Here is a 24,787-nt window from a genome sequence, read left to right as displayed (position 1 = left end):
TGAAAATTTGCAATGAAGGGGACTGGGGCGACGAACATCTGCAGGTCTAGGGGTACCCGCTATGTAAATCCAACCTGTTCATCAGTGCAATTATATTACAATACAGCAAGTACAGACCATTTTACAACTGCCACAACTAATATATCTGAGACAAAAAAACAGGACATTACACCTCACTATGGTGAGCAGTTAAAATGTGAATATAACTTTCCGATTGCTATATTTGAAAATAAACATTTAAAAAAGAAAGAAAATGTACTCAGCGTACTGTAAGTTTTTAAATGGTCTATACTTCTCATTATATGATGTAAGAAGTGGTATATTCATGTTTACTCGGATAAAGTGGGATATGAGTAGGAGAGGGCCTGGAAAAAAAGATGAGTAATAAAATGTGGCAAAAATAATAAAATGTGTTGCCTTACAGAGCATTTGTTTTTAGATGGGGTCAGTGACCACCATTTCAAAGCTGGAAAGGGTTGGAAGAAGGCAGCCAATAATTGAACAATTATACAAAATAAATAATGAAGACCAACTGAAAAGTTGCTTAGATTTGGCCATTCTTTAACATACTATAAAATGACTTAAAGGTGAACCACCTCTTTAACAGAATAATTGAAAATATGAAAGATCTACTTTGTTGAGCTTCAGCCATCACTTCATAGATGTGTATGTACAACAGTGCATATTTTGGCACATAAATACTAAGGCTAGGGCCACACAGGGCAGAAAAACCCTACCAGAAATCCATTTGCTGATGTCTGCCCTACTGTGGGCAGTAGCCTCCTCTCTCTTCCTCACTGAAACGGCTGGACTCAAACGGACTCGGCGGGTTTCAGTGCAGAAGCGTGAGTCTCTGCACTTTGAGCCAAAATCTGCGCTACTTTTATGAGGAAGAGAGCGGAGGCTACTGCCTGTGGTAGGGCAGAAATCAACCAGTAGATTTCTGCTAATGGTTTTCTGCTCCCATGTAGCCCTAGTCTAAAGTATGCTGTTTCAACCAAAAATCCACTGTGTGTGTGGGTGCACTGAAAGGCTGAACTTCTGCCTATCAGTGCACACATTCACTATGGTGTCCTTGCAAATACCCTAATTATAGTAGTGTAGCACATTCACCCCCCCCCCCACCTTTTAAAAGTGTCCCCATGTTTTCTCTCTTGAGTTTGTACCTGTCAAGATCAGCTTCTGGCAGTAAGTCATAGCATCCCTCTGTGTAATCATTTTGCAGACTTTGCCTATCTGGGAAGTAGTCTGTGGTAAGCGGCAGGCAGGCTGGGGTGGTGAGGGACTTCCAATCCACCCCAACCGTGCAGCAAAAACCAGGCACTACGGGGGGAGCAGACAGCATCAAAACTGCCCAAAGACCACGCAGAGAGGTGTTGGCAGTAAAAGAGAAAAGGTAGAGGGAATGAGGAAGAAAGTGGGTTGTTCAATAGTAGGTGAGATACAGTGAAGTGTAAGATGACAAACGGATTAATTTGATTCAAATAGCGACATACAGTATTAGTGGTGGATCACCAAAAAACCAAAGACAAAGAGTGGTAAAAAAAAGAATATGTAAGAGAAATGAGATAAATGTGGAGAGAATTGAGGCAGAATCATTGAATGGGAAAGAGGAAAAAAGAAGAGAAAAGAGAGAACGTTAACAGTGCCATGCTTAAAAAGTATTCTGCCCCATCATGCACTGGGATGTGTATTTTGTCTGATCAATACTAATATTGACAATTTTAGGGTCACATGCCTCCTCTAAATATAAATTAATAGATTATTAATTAGAATAAAACCTAATTACACAGTTCTACAGCAAAATAAGATTTACAAGGAGATGTCAGTGGCTTCATAGGGATATCAGTGGGTAGTTAAGAAGGTGAAGGGCTGCACACAAAAAGATAAGACCATTGTGGTTGGCCAGTTAGAAGACAAACAGAACATAAAATAATCTATCTAAATGCATCTATATGTTGACATTATTAAAATCCAAATCAAATCCTAATAGCTAAATAAATTTCTCTGTCGTCTCAGGGGGACACAGGGCACAGATGGGGTTAAGCTCCACCCTCCAGGAGGCAGACCACTTGTAGTAATTAATTAAGGGGAGTGCCAGAGGGTCTGGCTTAATCCCCCCCTGTACTGACCAAACAGTTTTCAGTTGTCCTGCTTCCTAGAAGCATGGACGTACAAGTTTGAAGCAAAATTACCAGCACTGCGCTGGCACAGGGGATACCTGTGCATTTATGGGGGACCTCCTTCGTGGGAAACTCTACCGGGGTCCTTCTCTAGCCAACTAGGGGGTCAGGGTGAGCCTCTCTGTAGATCTTATTCCAAGGGCTAAGGAGCAGTAGCTATTCCAGGAAATGCTCCATCTCCCACAGCAACTCAGCCGGGGAATGTTACTCTTGACGACACTTCAAAGGATGGTGTGGCGGGCGCTTCTTCAGAACCACCAGCTCCCTCTGGGCTATCCAACTTTCACAATCTCTGGCTTCATTGCAGAGCTTGCCCGCCATCGCTGACAATTTGGGTAAAGCCTTAGCCAAGCTGGGTCACAAAACCTGCGGAAACGAAGAGAACAGAAGGTTTTCAACATAGCCCTTCAGACACCTCATCAGCCGGAGCGAATTCATCACAATCGGAGGGTGAACTTCCACCATCCGACATATTGTCAGGGGAAGAGTATGAGAATGAGGAATCCAAGAGCCATAAGGTGCAACATGATATTGACAATATCATCAATGGAGTCCTTGAGGTCCTTAAAATCACTCCTTCAGCGGACCAACATACACAGCAGGACTTTTCAAAAGACAGCATAAGTTCTTGGCTTTCTTCCCATCACATAAACAACTCCTCAGCATCATACAAGAGGAGGGGAATTCTCCAGAATGTAAATTTCAGGCTACACGAAAATTCTCCAGATCCTACCCATTTTCCAAGGAATTGGTGGACAAGTGGTCAATGCCCCCAACAGTCGATGCTCCGGTATCTAGACTATCCAAAGCTACAGCACTCCCAGTCACAGATGCCGCTGCGTTTAAGGACCCTTCTGACAGACTTCTCTAGGGGTTCTTGAGGGCAGTGTATTCATCTGCTGGATCCACTCTACGACCCGTGCTGGCTTCCACGTGGGTAGCAAGGGCCATACAGGCATGGTCTGAATGCCTGATCAACGACATTCAAGAGGAAGTTCCCAGATCAGAACTCATATCTGCAGCACAGTCTATAGCTTCAGCTTCAGCTTATCTGTGCGACGCCACCCTAGACATCGCACAGATTACCACTCGCACATCCGCTCTATCTGTAGCAATGGCTTAAAAGTTGGGTAGCTGATCTCAGTTCAAAGAAGTCAACATCACTTCTATTCAAGGGACAGCGGTTCTTTGGGGAGGAACTAAAGAAGATTATTTCTCAGGCCACAGGGGGAAAGAGTAAGTTCCTCCCTCAGCCCAAGGGGCAAATTCACTAACCGCCGAAGCGCCGAACGCTAGCGTTAATTCGCTAGCGTTTGGCATTTTCGTTACTGCGCAAATTCACTAACGAACGCTGGCGTAGTTTCGCTAGTGTTACTTCGCACCCTTACGCCTGGCGTATTTTCGCTAGCGACGTAACTACGCAAATTCACTAACTTGCGCAGTGTACTGAACGCTACCTTTTACGCTAGACTTCCTTCGCCACCTCAGACCTGGCGAAGCGTAATAGAGTAGATAGGGATTGTTTCAAAAAAAGTCAAAAATTTTTCTAAGTCCCAAAAAACGCTGGCGTGTTTTCTACATTATGGGTGATAGGCTGAAAAAGATCGAATTTTTTTTTGGGGCTCCCCTCCTTCCCCCCTACATTTCCTGACTCATGGCAACTTACCTAGACAGTGGGCACATGTGTAGGGCAAAATAAAATTTTTATTTCATGATTTGAAGGTTTTCTAGGCATTTGTAGTGCTGATACGTATTCCTCCATTGAAATTTGAATTTGGCGCCGTATGCAAATTAGCCTTCGCTAGCGTAACTTCGCTTTACAACGCTAGCGCAACTTCGCAATCTTACGCTACCCCTGAGCGCAACTTCGGATTTTAGTGAATTTGCAGAGCGCTGGCGAAACTACGCCTGGCGAAGTGCGGCGAAGCGTGGCGAAGTTGCGCCTGGCGAAACTACAAATGTTAGTGAATTTGCCCCCAAGAGTGTACATAATCTACATCAGTCAGACAAGGAAAAAATTTTCAAGGCCAACGCGAACGATATACAAGATCTGGCAGCCCTCCCCAAAGTTCTCAATTTCTCTCAAAACCAGGTGACAAGGGTCGTCCAACATGGAAGACCAACAAATTCCACTACAAACCTTCAGCCAATAAGACCACTTCAGCCTAACGGGGCACTCCCTCCAGAGTCACAGCAACCGATAGGGGGCAGGTTGCTTCAATTCCACGAGGTGTGGAACTGACATTCGTCAGTATGAAGGTTATCATCTGGACTTTTCCTCCCGGTCCCCCAGAAAAGAGGGATTTTTGTCTTACCTGTAAAATCCTTTTCTCTCCTCATCAAAAGGGGGACACAGGCACTGGAGGGTTAACTTTACTTCCGGGAGGAAAGGACACTAAAAGAAACAAAAAACTAGACAGCCCTCCCAGGAGGCCAGCCCACCTATCCCAGCAGGCTACATCCCCTCAATGTTTAACAATATATAGAAAAAACTATGGAGAACTGGAACTGGCCCAGGATGAAGCCTGGGCTAACTTTACAGACATTCTCCGCAGTGAGAGAATGTTGAGACCCCTAAGGGTACTGGGGCTTGGAGGCCCCACCAGAGATACAGAGAAACCTGCTCTATGCGGTTAACTACCCCAAAAGTTACCCACTTGTCTTGATGTCACAATAGGGATGGGCGTGCCTGTGTCCCCCTTTCGATTAGGAGAGAAAAGGATTTTACTGGTAAGACAAAAATCCCTCTTACTCTCTCATCTCAGGGGGACACAGGCACTGGAGGGATGTTCAAAAGCAGTCCCAAGAAGGGTGGGAAGATCAAGCCTGAGATTGTACAGAAGCCTGAGATTGTACAGCAGCCTGTAGCACCTTCCTGCCAAAAACTGCCTCTGTGGAGGAAGCTACATGTACCTGGTAAAATCGAGTAAAGGTATGGATAGAAGAGCAGGTAGCAGCCTTGCAGATTTGTTCCACGGACGCCATGTTACGAGCTGCCCAGGAAGCTGCCACTGATCGAGTTGAGTGGGCCGTGACCCTGATGGGAGAGGGTCTGTCAGCAATTTGGTAAGCTCTGGAAATCGTGCCTTTGATCCATCTGGAAAGTGCAGTCTTTTAGGCCCGGAGACACCTGCATGGACCTGACGGGATGACTAGGAGGGCATCACATCTCCTAAAAGATTGAGATCTCTGGATATAGTATTTGAGGGCTCTAACTACATCCAGAGAATGGAGCGCAGTCTCCTTTGGACACTTGGGATGTGGCCAAAAAGATTGAACCACAATGTCCTGGTTTAGGTGGAAAGCCGATACCACCTTGGGCAAGAAGGAGGGTATGGGTCTGAGCACGGCCTTGTCCTGATGAAATATCAGGAAGGCAAGATAATGCTGCTAGCTCTGAAACCCTCCTGGCATAAATGATAGCAAGGAGGAACATGGCCTTCCAGGTGAGAAAAGTATCTGAGGCCTGAGAAAGAGGCTCAAAGGGCGGACCCTGATAGCACTAGATTAAGGTCCAAGCCTGGAACAGGAGGGCGAATGGGTGGTGCGACGTGAGCAACACCATGAAGGAAGTCTGTATGGGCGGTTCCCACGCTATCTGGCACTGGAAGAGCACGGACAAGGCTAAGATCTGGGTCTTGGGGGAGGTTAGGCGAAGACCCTTATCAAGGCCCTGTTGTAGGAAACCAAGTATGCGTGCAGTGCTGTAGCGATGTGGTGGAAGGTTGTGGGTGGTACACCAGTAATGTAGGTCCTCCAGGTTCTGTAATAAATCCTGGAAGAAGATGGTTTGCTGGCGGCGATCATGGTTCCTATTACCCTATCATCGAAACCCTGTTGCTTGAGGATTAAGGTTCCAAGAGCCAGGCCGTTAAATGGAACATTTGAATATTCGGGTGGAACACTGGTCCTTGACTGTGTAGATCCTGACAGGTCAGATCCTGATTGGAAGGGGGACGGGCTCTGCTTCTGCGAGATTTATGAGGTCTGCGAACCAGGCTCTTCTGTGCCAATAAGGAGCCACGAGCAGGGTCCGACCTGTTATCACATGATCCTCTTGATGATCCTGGGAAGGAGAGGTAGGGGAGGGAAGACGTAAACAAAGCTGAACGGCCATGGAGCCGTGAGAGCATCTATCTCTATGGCGCTTGGGTCTCTTGAACGAGTCATGAAGAACCTCTGGTGTGCCCCATAGATCGATGAGGGTCTGAAACATCTCTGGATGTAGAGACCACTCCCCCTGGTCGAGAGTTTTACTGCTGAGAAAGTCCGCCATCCAATTCTCGACTCCTGGGATGTGTACTGCGGAGATGGCCAGTACATACTTATCTGCCCAGCTCAGGATGTGCGATGCCTCCTGCGAGTTCCTCCCTGGTGATTGATATAGGCCGCTGCCATGGCATTGTCTGTCTGGATCTTGATGGTCTTGCCCCTGAGAAGGGACATCCAATGAAGAGCTAGACGTATGGCTCGAAGTTCCAGGACATTGATCGGGAGTGATGTTTCTGAGGGAAGCCATCTGCCCTGTGTGGTCTGGTCTTGATAAACCGTGCCCCAACATCCGTGGTGAGGATGGTCCAGTGTTGGATTGCAAATGGCAAATTGCAAATGACTTGCCCTGGTTGAGGTTGGTTGGTTGTAACCACCACCTTAGAGACCTCCTGGTCTGGGTGGAGAGGATGATTGGAGAGTCCAGAGATTTCGTCTCTGGCTTCCAGTGTGTCAGAATAGACCTCTGAAGGGGTTGTGTGTAAAGCTGAGCGAACGGAATGGTGTCTATCACAGAGACCATCAAGCCCAGTACCTTCATGAAAGATCTGAGGGAGGTGCATGGGAGATCTGCTAGGGACTGAGTGTGCATTATCAGGCTCTGGACTTTGTCTGAAGGAAGGAAGGTGTGGCAAAGTTGGGTGTCGAAGAGGGTCCCCAGGAAGATCATTCTTTGACGGGTGTCAGAGATGACTTCTTGAAGTTGATGATCCAGCCGTGTTGTTGAAGAGTCTGGATCACAAGAGAAAGGTCAAAGATTTCTCTGATGGAGCCTTGATCAGAAGGTCATCCAGGTAGGGGGTGATTAAAACCCCCTGGGAACGCAGAATCTAGGGCCAGGATCTTGGTGAAGACCCGGGGAGCCGTTGCCAGACCAAAGGGAAGAGCCACGAACTGGAAATGACTTCCTAGGCAAAATGAAGGACGCGGTGATGGTTCTTGTGGATGGGGAGATGCAGATATGCGTCCTTGATATAGCACATGCCAGGAAAGAAATCTTGGAAGTGGTAGGAGCCTTGGCAGTTGCCTGCGAAGAGCGCAGCTTGGGGCCCTCCCTGCTGGGGTCAGTCATGGCACCCTGAATAAAGAAGCTTCTTAAGGAAAAAACGTTTCTCTATCTGCTTTTTTTTTTTATTTATTTATTTATAGAAAAATAAGAGAATGGCTGTCAAATAAGCCCAGGGAAAATATATATATATATATATGTATACTGGCCTGAGGGAGGTAACAGCCTTCCCTAGAGATTCAGCCTGGTAGTGTGACTGGGAAAAACTCCTTCCAGAGAAGTCCTTGTCTGCCCAGAAGCATTAAGCCCCGCAGTGCCTGTGTAGAAAAACAGCGAACTTCTGTTTTGAATGGAGGGCCTCTGGCTTCCTGAGATAAACCGAAAAAAACCTGAGGCAGGCTTCGTGTAACGGCTGCTTGCAGTCTGGAAAAAAATGGTGCGGAGAGAAAGGAGTATAGCCGCGAGCGCCACGGCTCAGCTGGATGACGTCACCGCATCGGCACAGAATTTAAAACTACCCCAGAGAAGCCGGTGAAACTTTGTGCGCGTCTCTTGTTTGAAGAAAAATATTACAGCAGGGGAGAGCTGCGGTCTGCCTTCCCCCCCTGCTTGGAGAATTGAGCCGTAACTCCTGTCTCCAGCGTGAATGAGGGCACAGGGAGCAGAGTAAATACTCCTTGTCCCTGAATGCAGCCCTAAAACACCAGGGGCTGAACCAGAGTTCCTGCCCGGGGAACCTGAAAGGAAAAAATAAGGAAAAATTAACAATAAAATAATAAATTAGTAGAAAAAACTCTCCTAAGGGGACTAAAAGAACTGGGGATTGACAGCCTCCAGGAGGGGGTGTAGCCTGCTGGGATAGGTGGGCTGGCCTCCTGGGAGTTTTTTGTTTCATTTAGTGTCCTTCCCTCCCGGAAGGTAAAGTTAACCCTCCAGTGCCAGGGTCCCTCTGAGATGAGAGAGTAATTCCTTATGTCCAGAGTTCCGGCCAGCCCCCTCAAAGCCCAAGCATTTCGTCATTGTGTCTTCAAGATGGAACAAAATGGAGTGATAGTACCAGTACCTCTGTCGGAGAGATTCTTAGGGTTCTACTCCAAACTATTCCTATTTCCCAAGAAAGACGATTCATTCAGGCCTGTTCTGGATTTAAAACAAGCAATTAAGTTTGATACGGTTCAAAATGGAGACCCTACAATCAGTAATTCGAGGAATGGAACAGGACAACTAATGATGTCTCTGGTCTCAAGGATGTGTATCTTCACGTACCAATATGGCCACCTCATCATTTTCTAAGATTTGAAAGGTTTCCGACCTAGCCTGCATCTTTCCTCCCCTTCCCATGTTACCTCGGTACTGAAGAAGATCAGACACTCACAAGCAACAGTGATTGTGATAGCTCCCTACAGGCCCAGGAGAACTTGGTTCTCAGACCTCCAGGAGATGTCCATAGCACGAAAGCCCAGGAACGACCATCTGATCCAGGGCCCAATAGCCCACCACAACCCGGCCTATTTGCTTTGACGGGATGGTTGTTGAAGCAGCCATCTGGAGTAGACGAAGCATAGCCGAAGAAGTCATTGCTACAATGCTAAAATCGCACAAACCAACATCATCCAAAGCTTATCACAGGGTATGGCATAGCTATTGGAATTGGTGCAACAAAGCACATCTACCTTTCTTCGAGTGCAACATCCCAAGAATTCTATCTTTCCTACAACAAAGTCTCCAATTGGGCCTCAAGTTGAGCTCACTAAAGGTGCAGGTATCGTCTCTCTTCCAGTCACGTCTAGCTCTGGATAATTCTGTTCGTACCTTTCTGCAAGGAGTAGCTCACATCGTACCACCATTTTGACCTCCGAGTCCAGGATGGAACCTTAATCTAGTACTGGAGGCACTACTGGACCCCCCTTTCGAGCTTCCCACCCTTATGCGAGATGTTGACCACGTTGGTCCATGAGGCAATACTTCCCTGAATTACCAGTTCTGAAAGTTGATTTTCTGCAAGTTGATTATAACCTATTCTGTTCTTTTTGTTACAAACTAATTACTGTATGTCAGTACAGGGCACGCCCCCCCAATTAATTATTACAAGTGTCCTGCCTCCTGGAGGGTGGAGCTTAACCCCATCTGTGCCGTGTCCCCCTATCGACTACAGAGAAACGGATTTAACGTTGAGTATCAAAAAATTCTGTTATCTTTCATGTACTAAAGATCCTAAACTAGACATGTTATGTTAAATCAGCAAGTACATCATGCACTGTTTCTATCTCCAGTAATGAATTGATTCAAACCCAAGAAACAGTCCCCAGACCCACTGAAATATTCTTAAGTTAAGCCCATGCACCTCAATAATAAATGTCAACACCCTCTTATAAGCTCAAAGCCCTCCCACTCACTGGGTTCTGGGCAGCATGGTACGCTGTCATCAGGGGACTCTTTCTCCCTGTGATTAGACCCTACAGCAAAAGAAAAAGGAAAATATCAAATATACCCCCATGTGTTCCCCCTGGCCTCCAGAATTCATGCTGGAAACCCTAAGCCAGTAATGATGCAGCCTACTTCCCTACTGACATCACCTGTATTGTGGCTCCTCTGCCCATTGATGCCTGTATTGCAGGAGAATTCTTCAGTGCTTCCACACGAGCCATTTTCCCCAGGGTTGCGAGGGCCACTGTGCCTGGAGGAAGTAAACACCAAACAGTAGTCAAAGTCAAGAAAAAATAGTATTAATGACACACAAGGTTATTTTTAGTATATTTTTAGTAATATTTAGAATCCCCTTGACAAAGGCCTTGGTGCCGAAACGTTGGGGCCATTCTCATTTTGCTTGTAGGTGTATCCGCTCCTTGTTGATGTCTTGCTTGCCATGTATAATTAATGGGTGTTTGATATTGTATACGGTTTTTAATGTTGTACAAATTATACCATTTGCTTTATGGCGTTGTTCATGTAAAAAAAAAAATCTGCATAAAAGTAAAACAAATCCTTTTTGAACCACTCGTATTCTCTAAATTGTGTTTGTTTGAGTGTGCGAACATATGGACAAATTACATAATTTTTAGTATATAGCAGAACATTAAATATAGAAATTATGTTTATATAGATTAGAGATCTTCCATTATTCCTACAGACAGAACAGTCACTAATAGATTAAGTTCTATTAACCCAGGGAAAAAAAGAAAGCAGTAATAATGAAAAAACTCAAATACTGACCCAACGGATGATTTATTTCGAATTCTTTTTCAGACCAAATCAAGACCATAATTTCACAAACTGGTCTTTTATCTTCTTTTCCCTCTCCATTAAACAAAAAAAGAGGAGGACCTTCATAAATTGGACTTCAAAAGATGCCTGTCTGTTTGCACTGAAAGAACTAAAGCTAGGGACAGACATAGGATTTTTCCACAAGGGTAGAAAATAGTTAATCTACTGCTCTGTGTGCCGGCCCGCTAGACTTTTTTCACGTTGAAATCCGCTGCACCCAAGTAGAGGCAACACATCCAGGTGTAGGCATATGGAACAGCGAAGGAGCGTGCTGGAGCCTGCATTTTTCTGTAGGCCGAGATCTGCTATGTCTGTCCCTAACCTTGAAACTTTATAAAGACTGATCATTAATTTGCATTATTTGCAAAAACAAGAAGAAACAAAGCAACAAAATCTACTATTTCTGTGTGGGTTAGGAGTGCTGTTTCTTTGGCATTCTGTTTTTCATGGTAGAAGCTCTGTGTCAATTGGGAGCACATTTCACAAAACCAGTATCCACTGTGTGGGCTTAGTCATCATCCTTGTGTGTAGAAAAATTTGCAAATGTCTCAACTTTTGCAAAATCATATACACTAGATGTAGCAGCCTCGCAAACTCTGGAGGCAGTTCTTCAAGATCCTTATATTATTTTCCCTCACAAGTTTAGCTTATTAGAAATCATTAGTGATTGTTCTGCCTGTTCGACTGTAGGCATTGTGGGTAAAAAACATGATGACTTGCCCCTAAAATTGCATTTTGCACAATATATTTGTACTCATAAATGAGCCATATTTATATTATACATATTGCATCCTAAACATATTTATATATTCATTGCCCTCAGTCATTCACCTGCCAGTGGCTTCATGGTAAGCCAACTCTAGCAACTCTGCAGAAGAATGAGCTGCATCACGCATGCCACTACCTTGTAGCTCTACCATATTCTGACGAGTTTGGTGGTGTATTTGTATTGCTTCTCCAGATGGGCCTAAAAAGGAATGGTAATGAATAAAAAGTAACGCAAGACTTAATAAAAAGGAGAAACAAAAGGGAGAGATGTAAATTTTTTTTTATAAGAAATGTATGTATTTTAAATACCTACCCACTGGAAATGTGTGCATCCACCTCCTGCGATTTGATGTAAGTTTCATTGGCATACGTGAAGGTGCAAAAGGGTTGATGAGTGCTCTCTGCGGGTGGTATCCCCCAGGTCGGATATGCAACATGGATTCTGCGCTGCCCACATGAAATCTGCCAGGAGCACTTGAATCTCGCTGTTGGGATTCCATCATCCTCTCCAAGAAATCTGCAGATAAAATTATTCAAAGGGGTTATGTAGCAACATGAGCAACAATTACCCTCCTGCTGACTAATGGATTTTATTGTCTATGGGCTACGGCAAATTTTGCCCGTTTTGTCACTTACATTTATCATATCCTCTGGTCTGTGTTTTTATTTCCCTAGATCATCAGGTAACTGGATAAGTTATGCAACATCAGCTTACCTCTTGTACTAGTATAACCCAAAGAGCTGCTGGCCTCATACTGATGCAGATGTGGCCTCGGGATAAGTAGGATGTTGGAGAGTTTGCCCAAAGAGCTCTCATCTGAATTTTGGCTATGGCCTTCCTCTGCTTTAAATGGCCGACTGACGGGGCTGCAGGATGTGTCATAAGAACAAGAACTTTTCCGAACCTGTGTGTCTCGCACTGGCCTGAGAAAACACAAGCTGGCCTAAGATGATACACTTATACTTTTTAAAGGCATTGTGCCTTTACGGATACTAGAGGTTTCTGAAGATAAAGGTTCTGAAATTTGCACCTCACAGTGAAGAACATTATTATTTTGGTGAACGTTATGCTATGATCAGTGATTCCTATATTCAAAACAACTTTGTGATTTAAGGCGTTAAACAGTTACATTAGAAAGCAATGTACTGCGTCTGCACTTCACATGAAATAAGGCAATTATTAATATACTTCATGGTATTGCAGTTTGGGGTGCCCAGCTGGGTTACCTGAATGTAGTGCTTCTTTGTGCCCTGGATGGGCCCGGCAAGCGGAAGACCTGTGAGTCATAACCATCATAGTCTACTTGTATGGGAAGAGCATTTTCGGTCTCTTTGGGGCTTCCTATGGCTAAAAACAAGTCAGAAGTATAAGTTCCATCATTGCAAGTGGCAAAAGCATCTTAGTAGGTCTGTGGAATATTAAAATATATTTTGACCAAAGTAATGCGGTAACATGCAATTATGAATAAACACCAAAATACCATAAAATCATATGGCATATAATAAGCAAGGATTCTTACATGGGTCCCTTCCTGTTCTTCCTTTCTCACTATTTGCCTGCAAAAATAAGTAAATAAAAAGTTGTAAAGGTAGGAAGGAATTTCAACAAATAGAAGCCAAGAAACATTATGTATATACAACAAGATCCTTTAAAGGGGAATTGTCATCAGAATAAAGTTCAGTTTTGCCTATAAAAAAAGTGCAATATTGTGCTGTAGTTTTACTTCACATGTACCACTAGCATACATTTTAGAATCTTAAATAAAGGAATCCATATCCTGTGTGTCTATATCTATTTCCTTTCTGACAAATCTATTTTGTGACAGAGAGAGATGCTGTCCCTCAAGACACATTAAGATCAAGTACCTGAATAACATTTCATACACTGCTGCTTGACTTTCCTGTCGCTGATGGGTGTGTAAGAGATAAGGGGGCCCATTTATCAACACTGGGCAAATTTGCACCTGGGAAGTCACCCATAGCAACCAATGAAAGGTTTGCTTTCATTGTTCAACCTGCAGGTGGCTGAAAAAAGTAAGTCACTGATTAGTTGCTATGGTTTGCTGCCAAGGTGCAAATTTGCCCAGTGTTTATGAATGAGCCCCACTTTTAGCTGATACAAAGTAAATAGATGCAATAAACTCATTAGGGTTCATGTGCGTATGCAAGTTCAGTTGCAGTCCCCACACTTTGCCTGCAGTCAGTTGAATGGAACCCCACTTTCCTTATTAGAATATGCTCCTTGCACTTTTGTATAGTTGCACGCAGTTCTGCCTTCTTCTAAACTGTATGCACTACTGTGCCTATTAATGCAGGGGAACCCTGGAGCTACCACCGCCTCCAGACTGCAGTTCAATTGCTCCAAAATAATAGGGAACATGTCCCTCGTTACAAAATGAAAATGCAGTAACAGAAGTGACACCAGTATTAGGAGCAACTGTCACATTATCAGTTATGTTAATTTTGGTGAATCAGACACAACTGCAGTAGTTGCAGTGCAATTGCACCAAGATCATTGCCCCTTTGTGACCACAATGATACCAGAATTTTGGGGGAAAATGCTGCATTGTCAGAAAATTTGCTCATTGCACTTGCTTATGTACTCTATTAATTGTATAAAGGGCAGAGAATAAAAGGACACAGTTAAGTTTGTGTTGAAATGTAATGGTAGTATAACAGAAGGGGGAAATAAATGACAACAGTATCCTTTTAACAAGGATGATCCCACTATAGTGCCAGACTTGGAGGAAAAAGCAGCCTTGGGCAAAAGTATCAAAGCAGCCCATGTATTCACACGCATGCAAAGCATGATATACATTTTCAACCCCAAAGTTAACTAGAACTACTGTTTATTAATAAATAGAGTTTTATTTCCTGGACCAAGCGGGTTCCATTAGCATAGAATCCCCAGCATTATTATACACCCTATGTGCTAAAACCAGCCCTTGCAACAAGTATCTCACCCCAGTTTCTATCATGGCTATTCTTTTTATTGGATTAGTAGCCCTATACAGTATATAACCTCAGTCACTCTTATAAAAAAGCAGCATTTTTCAACCACATAAACTAGCCTGTCTCTAAAGTTTGGACACAGTTCCATGCCTGTATGATTGTGAAGCCAGATCAGCTAAATGCAACTGCATCAACCCAGCCCTTAGCAGGAACTTACCCCATACAGCATGGACCCCAAAAATAATGCGTACAGTCTGCTGTTTTCCAATTGGGTACAAAGGCTAAGGGGCAAGCAAAGCTGCACTGCTTGTTGGATCTTAGATAGGTAAAGTGTGGGATTAGCCCTACTGCGGAGACTGGGTAGATAGAGTTCCTGGCCCCACCCCATAGCCCCTGCATGTGCACTAACAAATACAGGCATCGGCTTAACTGTGGGTGTCTGTTACAGACAGCTCATTTATATTTATAAAACTAGCGTCTCATTTACATATAGGCTCACCTCGTTTGCATTTTTTGGTGAGTGGCCTATTTACATTTTAAAGCAAGCGGCCCACCGGGCATTTGCCCGAACCCACAGATGGCCAGGCCGGGCCTGTCCCACTACACAATATTTTGCTTCGTATGGAGCTCATTTATTTACAATAAGTATATTTATGATCATATGCCAAAGTCCCTTGCTGTTGAGTACAGTACCTTGCGAGGTGCCAATTTGATGCGTGGGGTAAAATTGTTATTTAGAGGCTGGCTCTGCGACGTGTAGAAGCTGTGTGGGAAGATAAGTTAAGATAGTATTTTGCCTTATTAGAAACTCACAGATGAACATTATTCTCACTCACCTATGGTTAATCCAGTGAGGAATGTTATAATCATCTCCAAGCCGTGAATCTCCTGGACTGGAACGATTGTGCAGCTGAAATGTAACCAACAGAAAATATGAAACAACGACAATGAGACATGAGTTTCTATGTTGACGGGGGGATGGCCAGGAAAATTATTTCCCAAGAAATTTACAGAATCCAAAAGTTCAACTCTAACATCATAAGCCGTGCTGCATTCCAAACATAATGTAACAAGCTCCTTCATTGCATTAGTAGTGTAAACTGTTTTACAGTATTAAGGATACAGTACAAGAATAGAGGCTCACCTTGAATAGTGGAACAGCATGAAGCGGCTGCTCTCCCATACATACCAGATCCACACCAATCCCTGCACAGATACAACATAATCCTAACTTAGACAAATTCTAATTTTTCCACCACATCATAGTAATAGTAATAGCAGTTTATGCAAACAAACATACCACTTCCATAACTCACAAGTAGATGTAAAGATCTTTAAAGGGGTGGTTCTCCTTTAAGTTATAGAATGTTATATGACCAAACATTAATAATAACATTAAACATTAATTTCTGTATTACCGTTATCAATCATTCGCTGCTTGGTTAGAATCATTAATGAACGATCCACCTGGAAAACACCAACACCTGGAGTGATCACAACAGACATCTGACCAGTTCGGTCAAAGTTGCGATTTATGTAATGCTTATCAAACACTGGAAGCAAAGGGGAAAGAAATAGGTTACAGGTCAAATGTGCCAGCTACCTCTTTTTACTCCAGTCACCAACTAAATATCTGTTTTCCCCTACAGTCACTCACCATTAAAGGACAAGTTAATAGCCTCTAGATAGTTTCCTTGATCTGAAGTAGAATTATGTGCTGGGGGAAAGCCCTCTGTCAGGAGACAATGTTAGAAATAAATATTGCATTGACTGAATTAACAGGGAATAGCTGTATTAACACACACTCAACAGCAACTCCTACCTGCATTTTCCAGTCGCACAAGCACTGGGTACTGTATAAAAAGTTTCTTAATGGTGACTAGCAAGGAAGTCCATTCTTCTCGCCTCTCATTCTGTACAACCACCCTGTCATAACAAAGAGACAGACAAAATTGAAGAATGAATGGGATCTAAAAATAACAATGGCATAGGAAAAGGCAAAGAATGGCAATTATAACAGAGATTTCATCTTAAATCTTTGTCAAAGAGGAACAAGTAATAACTTCAGAACTAAACTGTTCTTTTGGTTTTACAGCAATAATGTACAGCTGTTTATATTACACCTATGCTAAAGATGTTTAAACTACAAATTTACAACCTTGCATCATAATACTATATATTGACTGTGTTAAGTCAAACAGACAGGCAATACATGCAAATATATTATCATTATACAATAGTTATTATTAACCTATCCAATTGACTGAGCGCTGTGATACGAAAATTGTCATGATGATTAATTGGAGAACACACAGTCAGAAAATCATACAAAGCCTTGTTTCGTGCAATTATATCTGCACGTCTATGGCCAGCTTTAGAGTCCAATCCATTTCAACTTTTATCATATTAATATTTTTTTTTTTTTTTACTATCTGACTTTCTGTGGATCAAAAGTTTACATACAACAAGGTCTCTTTAAACAGTCTTGAAGATTTCAGAATGTGACTTGCCCAATTGTCTTAATTAACTAGTTAATTGGGAGTGCACGTGTGGCTGTATTTAAGGATATACAGATATGGGATCCTTATGTGGTAAATCCCATAGACTCCATTTTATCCAAATAATCCAAATTTTTAAAAAGTATTTCCTTTTTCTCTGTAATATAAAACAGTAGCTTGTACTTGATCCAAACTAAGATATAATTAATCCTTATTGAAAGTTTAACCAGCCTATTGGGTCTATTTAACATTTTCATGATTTTCTAGTAGATTTAAGGTCCAAATTGCAGAAAGATACATAATCTGGAAAACCCCAGGTCCCGAGCATTCTGGATAACATGTCCCATACCTGTACCTTAAAGCCACTTCCAGTTTGCCCTTGATACCATGGAAAAAATCCAAGCAAGTCAGCCAAAACCTCTGAAACTAAATAGTTCCTCCAATTTTCACAAAGCTGGCGTAGGCAAAAACTCAAGACTCCTTATAAATTACATTTCTGCTATAAGCATAAAGCCAAATGTGTAGTTGTTTCACTAGTGTGAAATCCAGCTGAGAGGTTATAACCACACAAGTTGTTAAACTTTAGGTTTAAGGAATGAATAAAATAAAAAGTCACAATGACATAAGCTTAGTTACAGATTTAGAACCAAACTTGAACAGTATCCTCATTTATGTTGGCAGTGACTGGCATGGATGGCTAATAGGGTAGTGCATCAGCCAGCCAGCAGTTCTTTGGTTTGTTCCCAAAAGCAGACACCATCTTCATATGGCTTTAAAATTGCTGAGCTTTGGCAGTGATGAAATTCCTTGTATTGCACTGATTTGTCCACACCTGAAAAAAGGGCCCTTGATGCCCAAAACATGTTGTGTGGATGCACAATAAAAGATTAAATTGCAGTTATTCTGCTTGTGTGTGTGTTTCCCATCCTACATAACATAATGAAATGCCTTGTATGTTGTGTCAATCAAAAAAATACATTAGTATATTTAAAATAGAGGATTCAGAGTGAGAGGTACCATAAACTGAGGAGTCGGGGTCAAAGGATTTATGTACTGACTCCACAGACCTGCTCAAATGGAGTCCCAAGGATTAATGAACTCCAAAAGGTTCAATTGGACCCCATGACAAGAATAAAAGTACAGATGAAGGAGATGGGGACATCATGTACCAAAATCCACTATGAAGAGAGTCCTTCGTTACCTTGGCCTGAAGAAAGAGGCCCCTACTCTTAGCCCAGCATAAAAGAAAGCTAGATTCAAGTTTGCAGATGACCACCAGGACAAACACCTAACATTTTGGGGGAACATTCTCTGGTCATATAAAACAAAAATAGAACAGTCTGGCCATAATGATCAATGTTTTTTTCAGGAGGAAGAATTGTGAGGCTTTAATTCTGAAAACACCATCCCAGCAGTGAAGCCGGGGGTTGCGGCATCATCCTGTGGGGATGTGGGAAAAGAGAGAGGTGTACTTCAGACAATAGATAGTATCATGAGCGATGTATAGAAACTCTAAAGCAGCTCCTTTAAAACATCAGCCTACAATTTAAACCTGGTCACAGAGTTGTCTTCTAGCAGGACAATGATCCAAAAAATACCTCAAATATTTTAACAAATTGACAAAAGACAACAAACTGATTTACACCAAGTCAGAAAGAATGGGCAAAAAATTCAGCATCACATTGTGAGAGGCTTATGAAAGACTACCCTACAATATAATTTAAGTTAAGCAATTAAAAATCATTGCCAGTAAATAATAGTAAAGTGTATGTAAACTTGTGGCCCACAGGATCAGATATGGTAAATAAAAGCAGAGGTAAGCCAATACTGTACTCTGAAATGACCATATACAAAAAATAATGTAGACACCATATTTAACACAGGCAATCTATGGAAACACAAAAAGAGAAAAGTTGTATGTTTGAACATCTTTAGCATGTAAACTTATGGGCTGAAATGTATATTACATGCTGTGTAATGTTGATGGTATATTGATTAATACAGTATTGTTGAAATGGTGAGTGGGGGGCTATCATGGCTTCCTTTCAAACTGTGCAATCTTGCATGTTTGTATAATAGAAAATACATTTATATTAATTTCTGAGCATTCAGATAGTGTTTATGGACTTTTTTCTGCATAAGCTCATCTGAATGAGCTCATGCCAAAAAAGAGGGTAATTTCCCTTCAACTGTTTTAACAAAATATTGTTATTTTATGCTTGAATACTAAACCTCTCGCATTTGTACAAGAAATGGAAACACTGCCACAGAGCATATGTTAGGCTTTAAATTTGGGTAACACAGAAATGGAGAGGAGAGGCTAATGCATCCTGAGGTTTTATACTTGTAGAAGTCTTCATAGAATCTGCTCTTGTGGTCTTGCATGATGGACGCGTTACGGTGAGCTTCTGGAAAGTCATCTTAAAAAAAACAGACAGAACAATTGCAAAGATCATGTAATGCACAGACCCTAGCATTTTCAAAGTCAAACAGTGAACGCTTTTGGTGAGACAAACTATGCATTAATTCATTGGTATAAATGCAGTTCTGTGGGTTTTAAATCAAAAAGTAAACTATGTTCTTATATTTTACTTTTATTGCTGAAAAGTAATACAACTAACCTTAACATCAAAGTTTTAATTACATAAATTAACATACCAATACTCTTTGCATCATAAAAGGTCCTGGAGAATAGAACCACTGTGACCTCATGACTGCAGTTCTTCTCCTAAAACAAAAACACATTGCTCAGTTAAAGGTACCATAAGCCAAGGTGAAAAATATATGTAAAGTGTAACTTTTACCTTCCACTTGTTAAAGAGATCAGCCAGAAATCCATTTACTGCCTTCTCAAAATACAGATCACCTGTGGCAGAACAAAAGAATGCAGCATTGGCTGTTTATAATTGTGGCACTGAGAAAGTAGCAGTACGTCTAATGCTTCAAATATTAAAAAATACAACTTTGGCAATGGTACCTTTATGTTATACTATCTTTAACTTTATAATCTACAGAAGCAGATACTAGGGAGCAGATTTACTAAAGGGCGAAGTGACTAACGTAAGCGAAAATTCGCCAGCGTGACGTAATTTCGTTACTTCGCTGATTTAATAACGGGTGCAGGCCTAACTTCGCTAGCGAAGGAGATAGACTTTAGCGATATTTCGCTCCCTTACACCTGGCAAAGTTGCTCTCTGTCGAATGGACGTAACTACGCAAATTCACTAAGATGCAGATTTTACTGAACGTTACCCTCTCATGCCAGACTTGCCTTCGCCACCTCAGACCAGGCGAAGTGCAATACAGTAGATAGGACTTCCTCAAAAAAATAGTTGAAAAAAAGGTCCCAAAAAACGCTGGCGACTTTTCATTTTTCAGGGTGATAGGCTGCAAAAGAGCGTAAATTTTTTCTGGGGTACCCGGCTTCCCCCCTACATTTCCTAACATATGGCACATAAACTATACACTGGGCTCATGTGTAGGGCAATATAATAACTATTTTATTAAGGTTTCCCGGGCTTGTGTATTGTAATGTATTGTAATGTATTGGTTGCAACATATACGTCCATTAAACTTTAACTTCCCTCAGTATGCAAATTAGGCAACGCTAGCGAAACTTTGATTCGCTTGCCGCATTAACGCTAGCGCTACTTCGCAAGCATTCGGTGCCCTGGACTCAACTTCGGATTTTAGTGAATTAGCGTTGTCCTGGTGAATCTACGCCTGGCGAAGTGTTGCGCTGTGAGCAAAGTGGACGCTACCACAAATTCGGCGCTCAGTGAATCTGCCCCTAGGTGTGCGAACAAGAATATACTGGAATGTGTCAAAAATACTATGTACGTTTTGAAGGGTTTCCAGTTTTATATTTGAACTACTTTTATATTTAGTGGTGAGTAACCAATGAAATAATTTGTAGTGCCCAGTCCACTTTACTAGATAAGAATATTGTGATTTCACATCTTACTGACGATATGGCAGAGGGAGAGATATGATTTAGGATTCAGACGCTGGAATAAAATGTCTCTGAGAATCTATATTTTATATTTTAATGTGGTATTTGTTTGAATATTTAGATTTATATGACTTATAAAATGCATTTTATTTAGGGTCTGTGACTTCAATATTTCAAGGTAGTGGATGGACTTTATGCTGCTGTTTTAGACTTTTTTTGTGATAAGGAAATCTGTTGGAAAAAGATTTTATAAATATTGGGGAATAAAAATCTGTGAATTTGAGAAGGCAAACTAATATATTTTCAGGTTGAATAAAAATGGCTGCATCCATTTGCCAGTCAGCTAAAACAAGCAGTTTCACTGAATGAAATGTTGACTACCCAGCTGCAGGGTGCAAACACAGACACACGCTGTACTACCTCCTGCCCCAGGATTGTTTACCATAGATGTCAAAGTCCCATAGTTCACTGCTCATTTGTATAAATATATACACCATGGCTGAAGTGGACCTGAACACAACCTGTAGAGAAAATAAATAGTATAAAGTATAAATAGAGTTGAAAAAAGAAATGGAACAAAAATGGGTACCACACTACATATGTGAATATATACATACTCGTGTGTCTTCACTGATGTACCCACAGGTGACCTTCTCGCTCTTAACCCATAATTCTCCAACTTGTGCTCTGCATATCAAAGAACATAACCAGTAACAGGTGAGAGATAAAGACAGGAACTTAAATTAGACAATTTTTTTAGTCTAAAAAAAGAAAAAAATGGCAAAACTGCCAGTGGGAATGCATTCAAACATTTTTTTTCAGTTCAGTTGTTTTCAGATTGTTCCCTAGAAATTACAACTTTTTTCAATTATTTTCCATTATTCATTTTTTTACTGTTTTTCCAAAATCTAAGTTTAAAGTTGAATGTTCCTGTCTCTGGTGTTTCAGTCTGGCATCTGTAATTCAGGTGCAGATGCTAAACTGTTACAATTTTGCAACATTTAGTTGATCCATTTCTCAGCAGCATCTCTGGAGTATTAGCAACTATTGTATCAATTCTAACAGCTGCCTGTAATGAAACCCAGAGATTCTGCTCAGCAGGGACAAAGATAAGAAATGTATCAACTAAATGTATAAATTTAGAACAGGGTCGGCGACCCACCCCCTCCCAGAGCTGCTTTAGAAGGTTGAAAAAAAGGCATTTTACACACTTCAATATTACAGTGATAAATAGAAAATAGAAAGTAATTGGGAGAAGTCGTTATTTCTGGTGGTCTATCGGAAAACAGCTAGTTGTTTGAAGGTGAACCATCCCTTTGAGGAAGATTTGTCGCCTGCTGTAGCACAGTTTTAAACACAGATGACAAATCTCTCCACGCCAGTCCAACTTCTGTAAGAATATAAACACATGACACCATTTATAATACAGTAGAATCCCCCTTTTTAAGTTTTTCAGGGGACCAGAAAAAATGGTGTAAAATGCAGGAAAATGTCAAATCAGGGAAATGTATTATGCATAATATATAGGTGGGACCACAAAACAACAATGTAAAATGAGGGAAAACTTAAAATCAGGGGATGTAAAATTGAGGTTCTACTGTAGATTATTTGTAGTTTAATTGTAAATATAAAATGCATACTACATATACATCTTAGATGCTGAAGAATTAATATGCTGATCAACATATTAAAAAACGACTTATGTTTCTATTTATTGTGGCAAGAAACAGTTAACATTTTCGTACCGAATTCCAGCATACTCCACTTTCTGAGTTATGTAAGCACAGGAGCTGACCTATAGTGCAAAGAGAATAAAGTTAGTAAAATTGGACAATTTTTTCTATTCAAAAGTTGATAATGTTCCCAAAACATACCAAACTCTTTTTTAGTCTCCACATATCTCCACGACCTATGTACTGGTCCTTAAAAGTTAACTCCACAAGATCAAGAGTCACATCCTAGGAAATCAGAAAGAATTTTCAAAAATGTGTTGGTTATCAGGATATTGCATTAACCAGTGTTTCTCAAATTGTGAAGACAGTTCTTCACATGATGCTCATTTCTAAATCTGCTAAGGCCGAAGAGAATGCTACTTCTACAAAGAGTTTCCGAACCTCCTTTCCTTTTGCCCTTTTGCCTTATAACAAAATTCCAATATAGTTGGCAATTAAACACTTGCTTATTTTCTTTAATTGTGTGTTAAAATATATCATCTTTATGTATTCAAAACTAACAATGTAAACATAACCTTGGAAAGTACAAATGTTTACTAGCATTGTGATCACAATATACTGGGTTAATAGTGGCAAGCTTCACCAGGAACTCTGTAGCTCTGCATTTTTCAGGATTGAATGCATTATAAAGTTACTTTGTTAAATCAGGTTGAAAAAAGACAAAGTCCATCAAGTTAATGTGATTATTAATCAAGGGCAACTTGAACAAGCTGAGATCTTTTCTTGCAGGTACAGGCCTTTAGTTTTAATGGCTGGCTGTTGCTCAGTCTTAAATGCAAGTTTCTCAGTGCATTAGTAGAAATTAAAATTGCACTGGACAATGGATGTGGTTGGAAACTGAACAAGGAAGCAGGTACAATTGCAGTTTGGAGTATTAATCTGTATAGGTTGTTGAATACCATGTTTATGAAATTGCAAAACTTGCTTCATTTTCCTACATTTGCAGACAAATATTGGAAGTGAGCAAATAAGTTAATGGTTTTCTTGGACTCATTTCAAAGTAAGATTTGAATTTCATTATATTTTTACATGGCTTTCTATAGACAGTACATAGAGGGTTTATTGTGGTATTTGAAGAAGGTGCATATTGGAGAAAATAAACTAAACAGTAATAGAAAACCGTCTGTCACCATTTCTTATGTTATACCAAGGCTATCACTCTGGTTGACACACAGGCACCCCTACAGTTGGAAAATGCTCAAGACTGAGCTGTGACTTGTGGAGATGGACGTTTTGTCCATAGCACCTGTAATAATAGTAGTAATAAAAATAATTTTCAACAATGGCTCATGTTAATACTCTGATTAAACCCAATACCCAATAAACCTAAAGCTCATTGCAATACTTTGAAGAACTATATCAAAATAAAACACAAACTGTTCTACTGTTGAGCCCGATGTCGTATGTTGAGCCCAATATAGTATACAAGACAGCTTTATAATGTATAATTGTGTATAACAAAGCTTTGTATCAAAGTATACAAAGCGGCCTTATAATCTATAATCCGGTATAATGAAGCTTTGTGCAAGAGAAATCATGGGAACTAATCAACTTGATGACCTAATACTTGTTATTCTCATATGTATTCTCTAATATGTGTATGATTTCTGAAGCCCTTATTAGACTTTTCTTTATTATAGCTAGGGGCACAATATGCTATTCAGCTACCAGTTAGCTAAGATAAGATCTCTGTTTCGAATGTGCTTGTTGGGAGTCTGGCCAGATCCTGATGAGCGCATGGTAAGCAAGATTTGTTATTAACCAAATCATTACATAAGCTAAGCCTATATAAACTGGGGGTCTCCGTTCGGTCAGTTGAGATCTCGCTTGTGGGGTTAACACGTGCAGCCACAGGACCTTCCGTGCACCGTTTGAGGGACTTCGATCTGCGGGCTGTTCAGGATCTCCCAGTCTTGCTTGCAGCTTGAAGGTGCTTTGCGCTTTTACTCATTCAGTAATGTACTTTTTTTTCTTTATAAAAACCTTTGCTTATATGTAGCCAGTGTGTTTTAATTACTTCTGAGAGACTCATAGAACCACAATTAAAATAGCACCATATTGTGGTCAAAAATTGGTGGCTGCCTAGCATGAACCTGTTCATTTTTATTGCAATTTTAGATGGTCATTTCATTGACTAAACAAGGCCTCTGAATGTTTTTAGA

At 41.2% G+C, this 24,787-nt stretch overlaps 1 protein-coding gene across 11 annotated transcripts in view; it reads right to left on the bottom strand.

Moving 5' to 3' along the window:
• LOC108716023 (GATOR complex protein DEPDC5) overlaps nt 1-24,787 on the bottom strand; it is a 47,411-nt gene that overhangs the window by 15,490 nt on the left and 7,134 nt on the right. For 5 of the 11 annotated variants that reach the window (XR_005961994.1, XM_018261731.2, XM_018261719.2 and 2 more), the window contains exons 6-26: nt 22,767-22,850; nt 22,638-22,687; nt 21,510-21,579; nt 21,335-21,413; nt 19,745-19,806; nt 19,599-19,668; nt 19,285-19,360; nt 16,265-16,368; nt 16,100-16,174; nt 15,861-15,995; nt 15,587-15,648; nt 15,279-15,352; nt 15,136-15,205; nt 13,011-13,047; nt 12,718-12,838; nt 12,206-12,414; nt 11,804-12,007; nt 11,554-11,689; nt 10,035-10,135; nt 9,855-9,914; nt 1,167-1,350 (exon numbers count right to left, since the gene is read on the bottom strand). Coding sequence is in view for 10 of the 11 variants with exons in the window: in XM_018261731.2 (XP_018117220.1) it covers nt 1,167-1,350; nt 9,855-9,914; nt 10,035-10,135; nt 11,554-11,689; nt 11,804-12,007; nt 12,206-12,414; nt 12,718-12,838; nt 13,011-13,047; nt 15,136-15,205; nt 15,279-15,352; nt 15,587-15,648; nt 15,861-15,995; nt 16,100-16,174; nt 16,265-16,368; nt 19,285-19,360; nt 19,599-19,668; nt 19,745-19,806; nt 21,335-21,413; nt 21,510-21,579; nt 22,638-22,687; nt 22,767-22,850 (2,063 nt within the window). In the remaining variant the exon portion in view is untranslated. Of the gene's footprint in view, nt 1-1,166; nt 1,351-2,239; nt 2,550-9,854; nt 9,915-10,034; nt 10,136-11,553; nt 11,690-11,803; nt 12,008-12,205; nt 12,415-12,717; nt 12,839-13,010; nt 13,048-15,135; nt 15,206-15,278; nt 15,353-15,586; nt 15,649-15,860; nt 15,996-16,099; nt 16,175-16,264; nt 16,369-19,284; nt 19,361-19,598; nt 19,669-19,744; nt 19,807-21,334; nt 21,414-21,509; nt 21,580-22,637; nt 22,688-22,766; nt 22,851-24,787 lie in introns of those variants that run through there. The other 6 variants (XM_018261708.2, XM_018261712.2, XM_018261727.2 and 3 more) reach the window with 6 other exon arrangements.

The sequence above is a fragment of the Xenopus laevis genome, chromosome 1L (genome assembly GCF_017654675.1).
Source record: "Xenopus laevis strain J_2021 chromosome 1L, Xenopus_laevis_v10.1, whole genome shotgun sequence".
Taxonomy (NCBI): Eukaryota; Metazoa; Chordata; class Amphibia; order Anura; family Pipidae; genus Xenopus; species Xenopus laevis.
Note: the sequence above shows the minus strand (reverse complement) of the source record. Positions and strands in the feature narration are given on the sequence as shown.